The 12,794-nt window shown below is 35.3% G+C and overlaps 2 protein-coding genes across 2 annotated transcripts; one reads left to right on the top strand and one right to left on the bottom strand.

Moving 5' to 3' along the window:
• Positions 1-860: 860 nt before the first annotated feature.
• Positions 861-5,197, bottom strand: LOC135691675 (thymidine kinase, cytosolic). The gene is made up of 7 exons (XM_065209613.2): positions 5,012-5,197; positions 4,757-4,788; positions 3,627-3,740; positions 2,885-2,978; positions 2,070-2,159; positions 1,789-1,908; positions 861-1,529 (listed from the first exon to the last, which is right to left on the bottom strand). Exons 1-7 carry the CDS (start codon positions 5,078-5,080, stop codon positions 1,266-1,268), a joined length of 783 nt encoding a protein of 260 aa, XP_065065685.2. The 5' UTR covers positions 5,081-5,197; the 3' UTR covers positions 861-1,265.
• An 801-nt stretch (positions 5,198-5,998) lies between these two features.
• Positions 5,999-10,660, top strand: LOC135691678 (baculoviral IAP repeat-containing protein 5). Its single transcript, XM_065209616.2, has 4 exons — positions 5,999-6,136; positions 7,935-8,044; positions 9,228-9,345; positions 10,141-10,660. Exons 1-4 carry the CDS (start codon positions 5,999-6,001, stop codon positions 10,225-10,227), a joined length of 453 nt encoding a protein of 150 aa, XP_065065688.1. The 3' UTR covers positions 10,228-10,660.
• The last annotated feature ends 2,134 nt before the right edge of the window (positions 10,661-12,794 follow it).

Consider the following 12,794-nt stretch of genomic DNA (forward strand, 5'->3'; position numbering starts at 1 on the left):
GTTTATCACTGTGTTGGATTTATGTGGCATAAAAGCAAAAAAACTCAGCGATATTCACTGAAACGTTTTTTAGCTGTGATATTTTAACGCACGGTAATTAAAAGTTGGTGTCAAATCAGATTAGGTGGGCGGGGGTGGGGGGGGGGGGGGTAGTATAGTTAGCCAAAAGTTAAAAAATGAGTGAGAAGAGGGCTGGAATGGATTAAATGTTGATTGTAAACAGTCTCTTGGGTTGCAAAAAATTATCTTGAAATAACAAGACATTTTATTGCAAATAACAAAAATGTTGCACAATACTCATTTTGAATGGAAACTTAGCAGCAGATATAGGTACTATGTTAGAAAAAATTGAAAAATGTGACGACCGCAGGGCCATTTCCAACAAAACTCCATTTTGGAAGAAAGCATTTTCAGACTTTTGTGTATTCAGCCAATAATACATCATTGTCATGTAAAAAGTGAAGTAAAAAAGGTAACGAAATTAATGCGTTTTGACCGTAAAAGTCTTCGAGTAGTCAAGTTAAATTGACGCAGTTCCGGCGTGCATGATTTCTTGCAGATAAGGTCCCTGTGGCTATTTTTATAAGCAAAAGGGGCAGTAGGACACCCTTTTCCTTGAAATTTTGCTCCCGCTCAATTTACTAGGCTGCGGTTTCCAGGGTATTAGTTTCAGTGTATTCCTTGCCTATAAACGTTACAGTTATGATATTTTGGTGCTGGGTGGGTCATTTCGGAATGATTTTTTCAGCTTTTTCTATGATTGAGAAAAGTCGTGGCGCTAGAAATTACACTGAAAAAGATTTTGATAACAGAAGGTTCTAAATTTACACCAGCAGTTGAGCATAAGAGACAGACAAAAATGAAAATACTTTTCATTTTTAATAAAATGATACATAAAAACAAATACAAAATCGACAACGAATGAAATGGTAAGAAAATTTGTACATGATATAACCTAAGAATTTAATATAAAATCAATTAAGAACAGTTAATCTTTACATCTAAAATGATGTTTCAGAATGAGTTTCATCAGGCATTTAAACCAAAATTAATTCTTCTGATAAAAAGCGGTTTTCAAGCAGAGGTTTTTAAAAGTAGGTGATAAGAATTATGGCAACCTGCTTATATCTATTCCCAAGAAGCCAATTTTGAAAATAATATGCTAAGGAGCTTCAGAGAAAATATATCTACACTAAAAGAAAAGGCAACAGCCTGGAACTCAATTTGTCTCTTAACTTTGCCTTATCAAGCTCAACAAAATTTATTTACGAAACAGCTAACTTTATCTTCTTTGGTTGACAAGCATCAATGTTCTCAATTGATTGCAAACATGTGCCTGGACGTGTCTTATGCTTCAGTGGATTCCTAAGTTCATTGACTTTATTTTCGTTTGCATGCTTCTTGATTGGATCGTTTATGTTCTCTTTGTTCTCCTTTATGTTTTCAACATTGCTGATTCTATCCAATTTCTTGAAATGACACAAACGACAAGATGCCATGTATTTTTCTGCCCCACCAATGACTTCAACCTGTAACAATATAGCAATGTCAGAATTTGATAACAACTCAGTATATAGACTCATGGCTGATTTACCTTCAATTTAAGAAAGCGATTAACACAAGCTCCTTCATGGTTAGGAGCAGTAAGATATAATCATCTGATACAAATGTATTAAAAACTAAAATCTTCACAATTTTTTTTAACAAAAAGGCCTGCTTTTTGGCTAATTTGTTGTCAACTTTGAAAATATTTGAATAAATCTGGCTATACTATTATTTCCAACTCACCTCAGTTTCAGAACCAAATCGTTTTGTAAAAGAGCCTTCTCCGAAGCAATTCATGCAAACAGCACTAAGTTTAATAACATTTTCTGCAAGTGGAACTAAATCTAATATTGAGCCAAAACCCTAGAAGATAAAGGATGAAAAGAGTTTAAGTGAACTTTCTGTCTATGCTGCTAAAAGAATTGAAGATACAATGATGTTACTGGGCAAGATATGATTATCATTTTAAAACAGGACAAAAAAATAGCAAAAAAACTTCATGCTTTATTCAAGCATAGTATTACCTTCCTCTGAAAAGTTCCATCCAAAGCAGCAACTATTACTGTTTTTCCTTTGTTTGCCATTTTTTCAGAGAACGTAACAACATCTGGAAACTGTTATAAAAAGTAATCGAAATATATTCATACATTTATATCATTGATCACATGTACATATATACAATTTATAAATTCTTGGATTTCCAGGCCTTTTCAAATGGCGAGAAAGGCAGAGGATGATAGAGAAGCAGTGCATCAATCTGAGCAACTATTAACACTATTAAACAAACTTTAAAGGTGCTGTGTTACATGGGAAATCCTACTTGGCAATAAACCAACTGAGGGAAAAGTCCAAGTATTGAGTAGAAACAAAACAGCCTTTGATATCCTTGCTGATCATGCACACTATTTGCATTTTTGTACTGTGTTTAAGAAAACAAATAACAACAGCTTTTTATAAGCCTTATGGTCATATTTCTAGTAATTGGCCATTCCATTTTTGACAAATGGGCTCAGTTAATAAATTTCTTTCATCCAGAAAGTTTATTTTAACACCAAAACACCTTTGACCATCATCCTAGGGCTAGAATAATGCCAAAACTCTTTGGCTCTATATTTGTCACACACAATGCATAATGAGCAACATTTGTCAAACAATAATAGTTATGCATTGATGCTTTAGTTTAGGACAAATCTACATCATAATAATTTACAAAAACTATAAATTTTACAATTCTTCTTTATAAAAATGTGGAACAACAAAAAAGTATTAGATATAGTGCATAAAAACTTTTTGCTCATTACCATAAGCAAACAACTGTATACATAATGATTATACTTACAAACTGGCCTTCATCAATCCCAATAACATCGTATTCTGAGGTAGTATTTTCTATTGTTTTCAGCTCAGTACAGGATACTGCCTTGGCAACTTGCCTTTACAAAGAAAATAAAACTTTACCATGTGGTTTTAAGCTTTGCAACTTTTAAAAATCTTATTTTTGGCAAAAATATTTCCGGCCCATAAACATTTTTTGTTTTCCATGTCATATTGTTTGCCAGTGGTTTGTGTTTTCCTTTTTAACAGCTACTCAATAGAAACCAATCTTTATTAGAAAAAAGATCTACATTCCACACAATGGTTTCTAAATGCTGCTACAAATTTTTTGATTAGATACAGTTTTGTACTAAGAGTACCAAAGTTTCTTTATTTTCTCCCTTAAATTTCCAGTTCTTGTATCACACAATAAGTGTCTTTAAAAATAAATTGGTGAATATTATCTCAAGTTTCAAATATTGTGCCTTTTCTAGTTCTTTTTAACTGGGATGTGAAATACATGAAAACCTGAGGGGTGTATCACTCTACCCAAAGAGACTTTTAGCAGAATTTTCTTGCAAGCAAAAGGATTTTTTTGCCAAAGTCGTATGAGATTCTCGTGGAGTGATATGCCCCTCGTGTAAAACAACAGTAGATCAATATAATAACTTCAGGCAGGGTTCTATAAACTTTATTAAAAAGGAGGTTCAAATAGCTTTAAAAAGAAAAAATTGCCATGAAAAATGTCAAGTTTCCAATCATTTCACCTGTCATGAGTGGCAACACAGATGTCATCATATCGCAGATCTTTGGCATACTTCACTAGCAAACAGTTGTAATTGGCAAATCCATATCTCTTAACTCTTCTGATAAGCTCAGTCCTACACAGATAAAACATAATCCTTATTCAATGGAAAGATACGTGTTTTGCAAGGTAATTGGGGAGGTCCTTTATTGCCAACATATTAAACTACCAACTGTTTGTTGAAAAAAGGAGAATGGTGGATATTACAAGAATATAACAAGGAAGCCGGTCTGGATTTCATGGCAGTTTCGACAATATCTCGGGATTGCACAAGGGAGTGTTACCCAGTAGTGCAAAAGTGCATTTGTGATAAATTTGCACATTTGAATGTGCACCAAATTTCCCAGTGATTTATAGTGATGCATATTTTTCTGGCATATATCCTGTTTACGTCAATTTTACATATTAGGGAAACTCAATGATTGAGAGTTGTACCATCAGTGGCTGTTTTTCAAATTGCTAAAGGTTCCACAAGTACAAGAGTAATTTTCAAAATAATTTTAGACATGATTATCCAAAAGGATTATCTCAAGCAGGGATGCCAAGAGGGGGACAGGGGGCAAATTGTCCAAGGGCCTTGAGGTCTAGGGAGCCTTACAAAAAAATTCTATTTTAAGGATGGAATTAATCAAATGTAACAGATGTATGCCTAAAGAAAACATTTTAAACAATTGCAAGAAAATGACTGCGAACAATATTTTGAGTTGTATTTAAGCTAATCTAAAGAACCTGGTCAAAACTTTTCTGCTCGCTTCGCTTGCATGAGGCAGTATTTTTTATTTTCCCCCAGGGCCACTCAAACTTCTCGGCAACTATCTCAAGATCATTTGATTCAGATGGGCAGACTTTTTTCCAATCTCAGTTATAAACAAATTTAGAAAGTCATTTTGTCACATTTGAAAAAGCTTCTTATTTTGAGCCACATTCAAAATCGCACTCCTAATTTTGCAAAAATTTATTGGGAGTGCAGCTGCCATGGGATCCATACTGGAGAGAAAGGCCTTGTATATATTTTTCAAAGTTGTTACTTGAACTTATTGCTACTTTTTGAAACGCATGAAAAGTTGGCGGTTTTTATGAACACGAACTTACGTTTTGCCAGAGAACATCGGCCCGAATATAACCTAGAAAAAAATCGAACATGAAATGAGAACAGCAAGATCTGTAAAATAAAAAAGGCAAATATTTTGAGAGCTTTTATTATTCAGTCAATGATGACTGCAAACTCAAAGGTACTGAATAGGCTAATGCATGCATCATCATCATGGAAAGCGCCAAAACAAAAGGTAATGGCGTTCATAGCTTTTACGTGTAGTCGTTTAGGCATAAAAACAAAAGTTAACTAACCTGAATCTGCCCATGTTGTGGGAAGGTTTGTCGCTGAAACGGGAGGTGCTGGTGGGCTACTGCAGTCATTGTTGCCTAAAGATATCGACTTTGCAGAGTTACTTCCAAGGCACGTAGGAGTGAATGGAAATGGCGCCAAATTATCATCAACGAAATGCGCGCCAGAATTTAAAGCTAGGAGCCTGGGCTCTAAAGGATCTCTTTTGTTACCTCTCGCTTCTCCCCATGCTTTGGCGTTTGGGGATCTGCGCAATGAATGGAGGCAAGGTAATTTAAAGAATCTAAAAAGGAGGCAAGGAAAAGTGTTTTCAATCATCAAATTTGACTTCAGTGACAGGGGAGCCACTGATGGCTGACTCAATAAATATGGGTTTCAGGGGCTCCGACACAGGCTAGAAAGTGAGGGAGGCATGGCAAAATCTAACACCCCCTCCCCCATTACAAAAGATTTTGAGAAAATCTCTATTGTCTTCTAAAATAGTGGAACCCTCCTTCGTAGGAGACATAGGGGCTGTGGCTGCAGCCCCCCTAATCAGACAAAATCTATTTAATTTCAGGCCGATTCGGGCAATTTTGTCTGAATGAAGCAACATCATTAAGGCAAAACCCATTCCAAGCCCCCTAAAACATTCAGCCTCCGCTACGCCCATCCTTTATTATCAATGATCTCTTAGTCTGAATTCCAGACCCCAAACTAAAACTGGGGCTGATTTCTATACAACCAAAAGCTCTTATAAAGATATAGAATTTTATAAAGATATTCTGAATTTTTTATTTTAAATAAATTTTCTCTCGCAAGTTGAGGAATTCCTACTATGTTGAAACCCTTAAAGTCAACTCAAGTCCAAAATATGGCTTTTCCCGTGTCGGCATATCGAGCTGTGATGCTGAGCAGGAGCTGAAAATACAGGTCTGGTGTCCCTGTCTATTACGTTCCAATTCGTTGAAAACGCGCGGCATAAATTTTAAAAACAAGCACAATTTAAAATGGCGACGAAAAAAGAAATCGATCTTGCGGATTTTGACTTGCCAAAGATGACAATGGATATGTATCTACAATCAGAGAGGCTGAAAACCTTTAAAGATTGGCCTTTCCATGATAACTGCAACTGCACAGCTGAAATGGTATGGGAATTTTTTGTGGGTCAGTCAACAGGCCTAGCCCAAAGATACTCTGCGGCCCTTGCTTGCATTATAAAATGGTTTTGATTTTGAATATAAATTCAGACCTCCAACTCTCTAACACAGAACAAACATAAAGGAAGAAGGTTATTCTAATCAAAAATGAAATTCGATAGTACTGTATCAGGTTTTGTGGTGACTCGAAGAGTATGGCAAATGCACACCTGAGATAATTTTTCTTAAATTTCCCTAGGGTAGTTCAAAGAATTTCATGCAAAAAATCAATGAAGCTTTCGTTACCACAAAATTTGAAGATGGCACGAAATACCTGAAACATTGCATACTGGAGCACTTTTTGTCTGACGCTCTTCAGAGTATGATAGAGTTCTAAAGTGATGACGTCACAAAAATCTTTTTTTAGAATTTTTCAATTTGGATCCCATAACCTGAAAGAACATCATGAGATACCTCTAAATTTGCAAAATCAGGCAAGTGTATTACGAAATGGCAGAGATATGGCCACTTGTTTATTGGTTCTCTCCCCATCAAACCTCTGTATTTTGCCAGACTGGAAACTTTGTTGCGCGCCCGCAATATATTGCCCGCGCACACATCTGCGCGCTTTTGTATATTGGACGCGCAAAATCCCCTAGATCCCTAGACAATAGCATTTAACATTATTAACAATAAAAGTAACTAAGAGTGTATGATTTCAGGCGCACAGTCTCAAATGTTCAAAGTAAACTTGTCCAGGCAATAAGCAAAGTTTCCAGTTTGGGAATTTGGTCTCTGCTCATAACTTTATGAACAGAGCCAAAATAACAGTAATTCGTTAGCAAACTTTAAATCTTTCATTAGCCATATCTCGATCGATTTTAGACATATTTGGCCAATTTTGCGTTTTTGAAAGTATTTCATGGTGATCTTTTACGCTATGTGGTTGAAATTCAGAAATTCTAAAAAAAGGTTTTTGATGATGTCACACTATAGAACTCTATAGACGTCAAATAATGACTGAAAGTAAGCAGAAAGTTTATATCCAGGTGTGGATCGGAATAAAAATAAGATAAAGTAAAAAAGACATAGGATTGGTTCTTTGTTTTTTAACCAATCAGTGAATGCTAACCTGTCGCTTAGCTAAAGAGTCCAAGAGAGAGAACAAACTCCTTCTATCTATACAAGTCAGGATCCTTTGTTTTGATGAAAACAGATGTTTATACTCTGAAGACATAAAATTCATGTGCTTTTCATGCCATCTTCAAAAAAATTTTAGCACAAGTCGAACAAGCCTGCACAAGACGCTTTTCCTTTAAAAATGTGTTTCAGGTACCTTTTGTAGATTGCAGAGAAAATAATCCCTTGTATTAAAATTTGAGTAACTTCTCAAAAGAAAGCCCTTCGAGGATACTCAGGATTTCTTTGAACTTCTAAAGAAAAGGATAAATTTGCATATAATTGAAGAGATAATTCAAAATAAATTTGAATTTGAATGGCGGTTTTCATTTCCTAGGTTATTCTTAGGTGTATTTAAGGTTTTTTGGCATAGTGTTGGTTTCACTTTGCTTGGTGAAAGGCGACAAATAGAGTGTGCTGTTTACCGCTTCCTGTTTAAATCAGTGGTAGGTTTTAGTGATTTGCGCCAATGCACCAATGGCCCAACTCGATGATGTGGGTACGTAGCCTCATGACTGATTTTCTGATGTCTAGGGCATGATTTCTGAGGGAGCTTTTTGTCCTTCATTTTGTTGGTATTTTATTCAAGTGTTAGAAAATTATTGCATGTTATACACTATATTAACAGATGGCAGAAGCTGGTTTTTATCATACCCCATCAAGCAATGAGCCAGATCTTGTCACTTGCTATGTTTGTTACAAAGAAATGGATGGCTGGGAACCTACTGATGATCCATGGTATGTTATTTCCATTGTTATTATTCAATTTTGTTGCAAACTATGCTTAAGCTCTGAACCATAAAGAGTATTATAGCTTGAAAGGTCACAGCTGTATTTTCTGGATACTGTAGTGAAATGCTGACAAATTTACATCACTCTTTTTTTCAAATTTAACTATCAACCTCATTATCACAAAAATAAATCTGATATATTTTTGAAGCTTAAGTGAAAAAGTGGCTCAATTTTTATTCTTCCATGGACATGTTAATTTGGAAACAAAATCTTCTCAAAATGCTTTATTGTCTCCATTTATGGTCAAATTCAATGCTTTAAAAAGCAGTTTTCTCCTGGACTCTGGAGTAGAAACCTGAAAACATGTTCCTTGCCAAGCCCATCAAGCATTGCTGTACTAAAAAGGTCATCAAGGGATTGATATTTTCTAAGAGAAACCCTTAGTGGTCACAATTTTAAAAGATGATCATAGCTTTTACTAAGTTTCTTACATTTTTTTCTCGCAAATATGTACCTCAAGGAGTTTTATTGGCTTTTCTACATTTAATGTCTTAGTAGTCCTATTTACCTAACATAAATGTTTTTGGAACCAGACTCTTTTGTTTTATCTTCCCATTATGCGGAATCTTAGGCATCAGGCATCAAGGAGCAGGTGGGCACAGACATTAGCAAATCCCCCATATTTTGCGAAAAGTGCCAAATATTAAAAATTGAATCACCAGAAAAGCCTCTTTTTATTTGTTTGAGTCCCCCCTAATTTTTCTAGACTCCCACTTTTCTTAACACTCTGTGGTGCCTGGGCATGTCTTTTGTTTGGTCATAAGTAGAAAATTCCATGCCTTATCAGGCCTTCCTGGGAATAAATTAGCACAAGTGTGGCACTTTGCACACCTAGACTGTTTTAGATGTGTAATGGAGTGCTATTGATGCTTTGTCTTATTTCTACAAAGGTTTAATTACATAGAATATGGAGCCAGCCTTAAAAACCCCATTCTTGGGAAGGCTTGCCTTTTTTACTTCCACAACTTTCTACAGCAGTGAAGTATGTATCTTTCTGTTGGTTTAGGCAACAAGTAACATGCTTTGTAAACCTTTAAGAACAATAAAATTATTTTTCTAAATTTTATAAAATTACTGTTTTTCCATTTTTATTGTGTATGCATTCAACCATGCCTTTTTACCTACACAGGGTTGAGCACAAAAATCATTCAAGTAAATGTCCCTTTGTTGCCATTGGAAAAAAGCAAAGTGATTGGACTGTTGAGGATACAATAAAAATGGAAATAAAAAGACAAGAATATGGAATAGTTAGTTCAATTTCCCTTTTATAATTTTATCGCTCTAATGCTTCTTGCTTGTCAATTTTTGCAACAGATGCAGGATTTAGGACTGAACACAGGTATGCCAGCATCTTATTTGTTTTGCAGTCTTGAAATAAGCAGTATTGAAAGTTATATGCAGAAGTATCAAAAGAAGGATAAGACTTTCAGTATGTGTGCTACCATTTCATTTAGGCCCATTTTTTATCTTTACTTTTCCTTGACCCATCCAGCCAATATCTTAAAATTGTATACTTATTACCATAACTATCCTTTGATCCATGATTGAGATGTTGCAGTGTAGATATTCATAGCTGTTTTGAAGGTTCAAATGCCAGGGTTGCAACAGCACTTTAAGTCAACATCAGTTCTACAGTAGAACTTGTCCCTATTTTGATAAGAATGTAATAATGTCAAAACACATATTAATGGATTTTTTTTAAGAAACAGCGAGTTTTCACCAATGTACAGAGTACACAATTGGGAGAAGCATAGTTGGGGTATCCATGTTGTCAAAATTGGTGTTTTCATTAAAAAACTATTATTAAACTAAGTCATATGACCAAGCCAATACAAATTTTTTGCTAGGTTAAAGGCATTTACCCTCAGCTCCCATTGCATGCTGGTGCATGTTAAAATCCTTGTTCCATTGTTAACTAGTATGCATAAGCAAATTTTCTGATTATCAGCCTGGTGGTTCTCCATGCATTTCAACAAATGCTAATGCGAATAGCCCATTTTGTACAAAGGTCTATAATTGCAATTTTTGTATCTTCTTTGCAGACAAAAGTGGTTGAATCTGTTATTGCAAAAATGGAAAATGATGCACAAGCTGTCATAGATGAACTAGAGGAATTAATGGAGAGTTGAACTTGAACATAGCTTGAACAGAAACAAGAATGTGACAGACAGAGCAATTTATGATTTATCATCCTCAAATAGTTGGGGATCATTTGTGATATAAGACAAAGGGAATTCGCCACATAATATCTCATAAGGATAGCTTGTCCTTAGGTATTAGTTACGTCAGCCGAATTCTTTGTTTAAACTATCACGTTTCTGTTAAACAATCAGCTTTCATTTTCCAATTGCAAACTGCGATCCAGACAAGCATGCCTCTTTGGAAGATCAGACGGCAGATGATGACATTTATGCCTCAAATTGCATCATTTTATTTCTTTCCTAATTCGAGTATTAAACGTTTGCAGACACGTGTGCCAATCTTTGCTAAATAAATTGCCTCCTCCGAGTGTTTTACTAAAAATAATATTTTACAGCCGAAGAAAGTTTATCCATGCTTGAACTTTTGAATTTCTATCTTCTACTCTTGATCTTCGGCAGAAAACACCATGCTAAGGATGACGACGAGGTTGATTGTGAAATGAGCTAAAATGTTTTTAATGAGCTAAAAAAATTTAGAAAAGCTATATAAGTGAAGGAGGGCTTTTATCGAAACTTATTTCGCCTCCGCTCGTTCATTATAATACTATTACGTCTTTGCTTAAATATTCAAAAACTTACTTTTTGAAACAGCAAAAATATTAAAGAGAAATCCAGTAGCCATTCGTTCTTACCCCCAATATACTACCCCAGTTTGTTCTGACCCCTCTTATTTTAGTATCTGTTTATTCTGACCCCTCGCGGCGAATCATATGTGATGCGAAAAAATAGTAATTCGCTCATACGACAAGCAGGTACGACTGGATTCCAAGATATCATTTGTTAATATCACATGATATACCTTCTGTTCAATACTTATCACATGGAACTTTCACTGGAAACTTCTGAATAGGGGGATTCCCCATGGTGAATTCGGCATCTTATCCATCCAGACCATAGACACGCCCAGTGTGTAGAAAAGAAGGTTCCTAGAACTATTCCTAGAACTATTTCTATTCCTACTAGGTACCGTTTATACGAAGACTCATCTCTCAGGAACAAAGGGATTTACATTGAAGTAAGAATTTTCAAAGAAAAATTCAGAGAAAAGTTCAGAGAAAATTCAGCGAAAAGTAGGAAACTTGAATAATCGAAGAAAAATATGCAAAAGAGCCAAATTAAATTTTGAGAAATTGTAGAATATCACATTCCATGATTTTCTATTAGTATGATTGCTTGGGGCTCTAACATGCTAAGTGAAAAGAGCAGAACGATTCTTTGCATAGTTGTAAGTGCCTTTTGGAAATTATTGGGGACTAAGCTTCTGAGGTCCCGGGTGCCAAGTACGAAAAAATGAATGGAATAGGTAAAATCTGGGAGACTGCAGGGCCGGCGAAACGTATTTGAAATTGGAGGGGCCAAAATATCAAAGTCTTGAAATTTTGAAAATTTTTTTGAATTATGGTGTCTTAGGGATGGCCAGAAACTGTATTTAAAATGAATTTTGACTGAAGGTGTCGCATAGTCGCGTCTATTGTAATGTTGACTTGGAATAGAAAAGTTTTGCAAAGTTTTAGAATAACCACTATCATATAGCTCGTGTTGAAACTTATTTCTTAAATTTATAAGAAAAACGTTCTCGAAATAACATGAGGGAGAAAAATAAATGAAACACGGTTTGATAAATAACATTAACATTAAAATATCAACAGAAGAACTATCAACTAAAAATAAAAGATTAAGCAATTTTATGCAGTTAAGGTATTATTTTGTAGCATCCGATCTTAACTTTTTTTCGAAAATTAAGTGCTTTTAACAAAAAAGACTCTAGATTAGAAAAACCTTAAATCTGGGCTGGTCAGAATGAGTTTTAATAGAATTTTTAATTGCGTCTACATTTACTTTTTCTTAGTAGGAATGGATTATTCAAACGATCAAACTCTGAAGTTTTTTTTGAAGATACTTTCTAAGAACAAATCTGCCCATACTTTATTTCTCATATTCTCAAAATAGACCTTGTGTGTCAAGTTTAGGGAATGGAAAAAACGAAACTCCGTCAATTTGTGCTGGCACCAAGTTTTTCTGGACTAGGTTTCTCGATCTATTTGCTAAGTCAAGCTGTTACTCGTTGTACAACTTAGAAAATGACTTACAGAATCATATATAATATAGAATTCCCGTTTTGCTTAAAAATTTTAATTAGCTCTGCAGAAAAGTGGGAGAGCATGGCTCCACAACCCCCCCCCCCCCCCCCCCGTCTATTCAGAATAGCCCTGGCCCTGGACTATTCAGAATAGCAAATTAGCCAAGGGATGGAACTGATAGGCTTTGCCAGGGCCGTCGCGATAGGGAAGGGGCAAGGAAGTGACAATCCCTTGATAAACAGTTTCCGTTGCAAGAATGATGGGTTTTTGACATCAAATTTGTCGATAAATAAAGGATGGCGTTAGCACGACGGCTCTGAGATTCAGTCCTCTAGATACAATCCCTAAAGAAAAATATATATCAAAAGGTTTTCCCTCAAAGTGAAACATTTATCTACTTTTCTATTCATTTTT

Source organism: Rhopilema esculentum, chromosome 13 (genome assembly GCF_057945365.1).
Source record: "Rhopilema esculentum isolate cy_ngs chromosome 13, ASM5794536v1, whole genome shotgun sequence".
Taxonomy (NCBI): domain Eukaryota; kingdom Metazoa; phylum Cnidaria; class Scyphozoa; order Rhizostomeae; family Rhizostomatidae; genus Rhopilema; species Rhopilema esculentum.

Coding starts and splice junctions, on each gene's coding strand:
- LOC135691678 (XM_065209616.2), top strand. CDS start 5,999: ATGGCGACGAAAAAAGAAATCGATCTTGCGGATTTTGACTTGCCAAAG. Junction 6,137..7,934: donor GCAACTGCACAGCTGAAATG/GTATGGGAATTT, acceptor CTATATTAACAG/ATGGCAGAAGCTGGTTTTTA. Junction 9,346..10,140: donor AAAGACAAGAATATGGAATA/GTTAGTTCAATT, acceptor TCTTCTTTGCAG/ACAAAAGTGGTTGAATCTGT.
- LOC135691675 (XM_065209613.2), bottom strand. CDS start 5,080: ATGACTGCAGTAGCCCACCAGCACCTCCCGTTTCAGCGACAAACCTTC. Junction 4,789..5,011: donor CACAACATGGGCAGATTCAG/GTTAGTTAACTT, acceptor ATTTTTTTCTAG/GTTATATTCGGGCCGATGTT. Junction 1,530..1,788: donor GATTTGGTTCTGAAACTGAG/GTGAGTTGGAAA, acceptor ATATTGTTACAG/GTTGAAGTCATTGGTGGGGC.